The 6,020-nt window shown below is 53.2% G+C and overlaps 1 protein-coding gene across 2 annotated transcripts in view; it reads left to right on the top strand.

The window, feature by feature from the left end:
• Positions 1 to 6,020, top strand: part of Gnao1 (G protein subunit alpha o1) — a 193,329-nt gene that overhangs the window by 171,580 nt on the left and 15,729 nt on the right. For both annotated transcript variants that reach the window (XM_004625979.2, XM_004625978.3), the window contains exons 5-6: positions 1,108 to 1,236; positions 3,101 to 3,230. In XM_004625979.2, coding sequence (XP_004626036.1) covers positions 1,108 to 1,236; positions 3,101 to 3,230 — 259 coding nt within the window. The remainder of the gene's footprint in view (positions 1 to 1,107; positions 1,237 to 3,100; positions 3,231 to 6,020) is intronic.

The following is a 6,020-nucleotide window of genomic DNA, read 5'->3' as shown; positions in this document are numbered from 1 at the left end:
AAAAAAAAAAAAAAAAAAAAAAAAAGAAGTAGGAAAAAGTTCAAATAACTTCCCTAAGTTATTTATTTTGCTAGTGCAAAAAGCCTCTTTTTTTGTATTTTTAGGAAGGGCTACAGGGAGTTCAGGATCTCACTACTAGATCAGACTTGTAGTGATCTGCCTGTTTACAGCCTCCCAAGAACTAGGATTACAGGCATGTGCCACCATGCCCAGTCTCAGTTGCCATTTCAGCCTGCCCTAGGGGTGGGACTGGCCCAGCAGGCCCAGGGATTGAACCCTTGGCCCCTGTACCTGTTTGCAAGCGCTTTAATCGGCTGAGCTATTTGGCCAGCGCAAAAATATTTTAATGTATATGCTAATTCATTTCCTTTATAGTACTAGATAATCTTAGATCATTGAAAAGAAAGGTTTTGTGTTATTATCTCTTCTTTTTGTAAGAATCTTTATGGTTTATGTCTTATACTCTCAGTAACTACTTTGATAATAATGATGCACAGTATATTAACTTATTAATCTCTTATTATTTTGTCATGAAATCTGATTTTTTTTTCATAAAACAGAAAATAAGGGACTAAGGATGTAGCTCAGTGCAAAGGCCCTAGTTTTAATTTCCAGTACCACTAGATAAATAAACCTAACTGCTGGCCATTATTATTTTTAAAAGAAATAGAAGCGGGGTGGGCCAGAAATATAGCTCAGTGACACAAGGGCCTGCCTGGCTAGGGCAAAGGTCCTGAGTTTGATTTCTGGTACCAATAACAGGAAGTGGGTATGGTGGTGCATGCCCATAATCCTAGCACTTAAGAGGCTGAGGCAGGAGAATCACTATGAATTCAAGACCAGCCTACATAGAGACCCTCAAAAAAGCTACTTAGGAATCTTGCCTGAGTCTACCCGACAAGATTTCTTTGGGTCTCAATAACGGGTTCTCTGAGACCTCCAGGCCAGGACCTTATGGTCCTTCTGCCTTGGCTATGCCCACATGCCGTGGCTGGCCCCTACAGGCACCTGTTAGAGCCCCCAGCTGATACTGGACTCAGTGGCCCTGTGATCCAGAGCACTGCCCAAGCACCTAGTCCATGGCGCCTCATGTGTTGCCCTCCCCAGCTACCTGGACAGCCTGGATCGGATTGGGGCCGCAGACTACCAACCCACCGAGCAGGACATCCTCCGAACCAGGGTCAAAACCACAGGCATTGTAGAAACTCACTTCACATTCAAGAACCTCCACTTCAGGTGAGTCCCAGGGAGACTGCTAGGCCCAGATGAGGTCAGTGGGAAGAGGGAAGACCCCCAAGACAGCCTTAACTCATCTGGTACAGCCAAATAGCGCCCTGCCTCAGAGTGCTATGGCACTGGGACAGGCTGCCTATCTGTGTGCTTGTTCTCTGCCACCTTTAAGGACTGGGATGAACAAGGGGGCTTCCTGGAATACAAGTCATGAAATGGGGCTGTGAGTAAAGGGCGGGTTTGGATAGAAAAGGAGGGCAGACTCCTGTCCTGCAGTCACTTCTGAGGAGGACAATGTGATATGTAGGCCCAAGAGATTCCAGTGAGATCCTGTGGGCTGAGAGAATAGCTCACAGCCATCTCCCAGGCTATGAAAGAAGTTGGAGTCACAGGCCTAGAGCACAGTGAGGAACAGGGGCTGGATCTGCCTTAGAATGTGAAGCAGGTTTCTCAGGCCTGCCGGAAGGCTATGTTCCTCTGGGGTAACCTCCAGCCCCTGAGGCTTGGCAGCCCCTGCCCTGTCTTCCAGGGATGATTTCTAGGGTCAGGTGGAACAGAGAGAGATGCCATGAAGGAAGGGAGGGAGGGAGGGCGGGTGGGCTGCAACCTCCAGCCAGCAGACAGGGGGAAGTGCTGTTTCCTGGCTCTTGTGCCTCCTGTCCAGGTGAGGGGCTGGGGCTCTACATTCCAGTCCTTGGGCCCAGCAGGCAGCCTCTCTGCAGAACTGAGGGAGCCGCTCTGGGCCTCCACTGACCTGGGCCACTGGAGTGGGCCATGTGTCACTGAGGGCTCCTCTTACCTCCCAGTCTCCTCAGCCCCTTCTGTTCACCAATGAAGTATAAGACAGGGACCTCCACTGAGCCCTGCTAGCAGTCACATTCTGGAGAGGTCCTAGAGACCACTGGCCACCTCCCTGTGGTTCAAACTGGGAGGAGGGACCCACAGTAGGTGGTGGTAGGATGAGACCTAGACCTGTTTCCTTGCAGCACACCTGCTGTGCTCTCTGCCTACAATTACTGTCTTCTGTCTGGAGCCACAGGGTAGCTGTCCCCAGGAGCCCAGGTCCTTGTACTCTGAGCTGTCTGGGCTCAGAGTCCTCATGGCCAGCACAAGCCCAGTCTGCCATCATCACCACTGAGGAGGCCTGTGAGGGTGTCATGATTCCCCATGACTTCACAGTCATGTGTGGCTGCACAGAGCTTCAGAGCTCCTCATGCAGAGGATAATGGTGTGAAATTGGCCTCTTACCAGAGGACCCATGTCCTGTCTGCCCACAGTCTTCTCCTCGGACCCTTCTGGGTAGAGACTGAGCAGGGAGAGGCCTGGAGCTAATCTGCCAAGGAGGGATGACACAGAACATTAGGAGTTGACCCCAACTTCACAGACAGGCTTGAGTCAAACCCCAGCTCCACTGGACTCCCCAAGGGCTTGGGCACAACCTGGGCACCACAACCTTGGTGCCTTATTATTTCCACTTAATGTGACAATTCCTGCCCACCTGCTTCTTGGTCTGCTTTAGAGTTTATGCAGAACACACATGCAAGACCAAAGTGCCAGTGCTAACATGAAAGGGGGCCCTCTCAGAGGCAGTGGGGGCTTGTGACATTGCCTTTAGTGGAATGCTTCATCTGGAGTGGCACAGCTTCGAATCAACCTGCATAAGCACAGCCATTCTTGGGACAGTCTTGCTGCCTCCATCCCCAGAATGACAGTGACAGACCCCAGAACTTTCAGTCTATCAGCACCTCAAACAGGGCCTTATGAGGCCCTAGGTGCTGTGCCCACCCCTGTGCATGCTCACAGACAGGCTACCAGGCATCCTCGCCTGCCTGGGGCCTCACCAGACACGGCTCTCCTGTCTTCCTGAAAGGCTGTTTGATGTCGGGGGCCAGCGATCTGAACGCAAGAAGTGGATCCACTGCTTCGAGGACGTCACGGCCATTATCTTCTGTGTCGCACTCAGCGGCTATGACCAGGTGCTCCACGAAGACGAAACCACGGTGAGTGGCCCTGGGCAGGGGCATCATGAGAGAGCCACAGAACTGGCCACTCTGGGAATACTCAGGCCTCACTTGCCATGCAGCTCTCAGTCCACCCAGCTGTAGGGCTGGGATCCCATTGTGGATAGGCCAGGAGGCCCAATCTCTCACTCTGTGGTCCCAAAAAAGGCCTTGTGACATGCACAAACTGATCACACACCTCTGCAGAATTAGGCTCCCTGGCAGTGCCTCTTTAAACCTCTTTAAACTCAGCACAGTCACTGAGCCATCAGGCCAGAGCAGAATTAAGCAAGTCCTAACTGTGACGGTGCAGCCAAACAAGAATGTTCATGTAATACAAGTAGCTGTTTTAGCCTTGACAACCCTTTCTGGCACTGGTCCGTGTGCTACGGGGATATACGGGGTCAGCATACTGGGAAGGGCAGGGGCATGGGGTGTACTGTGAGTGACAGGTGGCTCTGAGCTCCGTCTTTGAGGGATGCCAGGCCAGGCTCCCACCTTCTCTCTATGGTCACATTCAGCCCGGGGCTTCTGGCTTTGGCCTCTGAGAACTGCTAGACCTGCATTAGAGGAGAACAATCATTTGGAAAATAGTGCAGACCAAGTCCTGTGTGCTCCGTTAGTGTCACTCTGTAAAGGGAGAGAGTGATAGTCACTGCCTTTTCAGAGGAGCTGGCAAGGCAAAAAATGGCACACATACAGCACTTGGAACTGAACAACTGTGTTGTTTCTGGCACATGGGGCCAAGCTGGTGGTTGTGTCATTGCTGTGATCCATCTTTTTAGCCAGGTGGGCGGTCCCACCTCAAGCTGCAGGCACTTGGGCCTTCTTTTCCTCAGGTTCTGTAAGGGAAGCCAGGCCTGAGAACAGAGCTCACAGCTGTGGGTTCACACCCTAGCATCTGTCTTCCTCCCATCTGGACCCTTAGCCTCTGAGCCTGTATGTCAGCAGCAGGGGTTGAGGAAGTGCTTCATCATTATGTGGCGTGTCTTTCCTGCGGGTTCCAATTTCCTCATCACTCCTGGGCCTGCTGCTCCTACAGGCTGCTGTGGAAATGGGATAAGCTTTGGGGTATGGGCTACTGGGTGCAGTGTGAAAGGGGGAGGATCCGCCGCCCTGAGGGGCTCACACTACTGTGGTGGGGCTTTGGCAGATTGGGTTGGAAGCTGCCAACTGGGTGGGGTTCTGGACCCGCGCAGTGCTGACTCTCACTGGCTGGGTTTCAGCTACGTTGTTCTCAGTGGCCTCTGTAGGCAGTGGTGTTGTCCAATAGGCAGCAACCTGGGCCTGACTTAGCATGGAGCAGACGCGCCGTGGGCCATGCTTAAGGCCAGACTCAGTGAACACCCAAAGCCCAGCACTGCTCTTGGCAATGCGTCCCTAAGAATGACCACCCCCAATACATCCTTTACTGCTCTATGGGTGGACTCTACGCTATTAGAGTTCCTGTTCATGTTCCCTTGGCCACTCACATTGTCCAAAGTTGGTTCCCTTCATCTTTCCTCCTGGCATACTTGCAAGTAGCTGCTGCATCTCACCATGGGTTTCAGATGGGAGGGCCTTTTCACTGGGGTGCATTGATGAGGCTGAGGTTCTCGTAAACCTCTGGAGCACAGTATAGATCCAGGGAGATGTCTGGGTGAGTCTGACAGCCAAGGGGCACCCCATCTCCTGGCCCTGAAGTCTCCAGAGAATTTGGATACTGAGGGCAATGCCAGGCCAGCCTCCCCTGGGAACTCCTTGTGGGTGCTGCTGAGCAGGCCCTGTGTCCCGGAGCACTTGCCCTTAGGTTTCCTCTTCCTCTTCGACTGTCCCTCTCACCCCTTCGCTCACTTCCCTGCTGCTTTCCTGTCTCCTCTACCCCTCTCCACAAAGGCTGGAGCACAGGACCTTGGGGAAACAAGAACATGTCTTTCCTGGGCTTTTTCCTCCCCAACACTAGCCATCTCCAGAGCACAGAGAAGAGCAGCAGTCCTCCAAGGAGAGGAGTTTGGCTTTGTGACCGGACAGCAGCCCTCAGGGCCAGCTCACTACTGTGGTGGCATCAAGAGCAGTGCCATTGCTATAGAACCAAGCAGTTGTCTGCATGTTCAGGGCGGGGGTGGACAGACTTGGATGGATATGGGCCACTTGCAAGTCAGATGGGTCTGGCCCAGTGTCTGGTACCACCCTGCCAGCTGTGAAGTCAAGGGGTATCATGACACCCTCACAGGCCTCCTCAGTGGTGATGATGGCAGACTGGGCTTGTGCTGGCCATGAGGACTCTGAGCCCAGACCTATAAGAGGGCCTGACATGGGAGATGTCATTCCATGAAGAGCAGGTCCTGGTCCTCTGTCCAAATGCCATGCCTAGAGAACAGGTTGTCAGGCCTGGATGTTCGTCCCAAGGCAAGATATAGCCAGCAGTGACCCAGCCCTTGATCCTCAGCTTTCCTCTCTGGTCAGCCCCATGTTTCTTAACCTGGCCTATAGTGAGAGTTGGAGCTGCCCAAGACTGAGGTGTCTGGAGGCAGCTCTGGAGCTAGGCCATGTGGGCCCAGGGGCTAGTGGCTGCTGTCCACCGGATCCACCCCAGGACCCCGAGGGCTCATCCTGTCCTCGTACCTGCTCTCAGCACCGCCCAGCCAGGCCACAGGCTGCCACAACTTCACCACCACTACCACCACCACCACCACCGCCTGCAGGGCCTTATCTTGCCAAAGCAAGGCCAAATCCATGAGCAGATTCTGAGAGACCCTCCAAGCCCAGCAGGTATGAAGCACCTCCCTCCAACCAGAACCATGGCTAAGA

The sequence above is a fragment of the Octodon degus genome, unplaced genomic scaffold (assembly GCF_000260255.1).
Source record: "Octodon degus isolate 3935 unplaced genomic scaffold, OctDeg1.0 scaffold00011, whole genome shotgun sequence".
Taxonomy (NCBI): Eukaryota; Metazoa; Chordata; class Mammalia; order Rodentia; family Octodontidae; genus Octodon; species Octodon degus.
The sequence above is the reverse complement of the archived record's forward strand: the minus strand, read 5'-3'. Positions and strand labels throughout refer to the sequence as shown.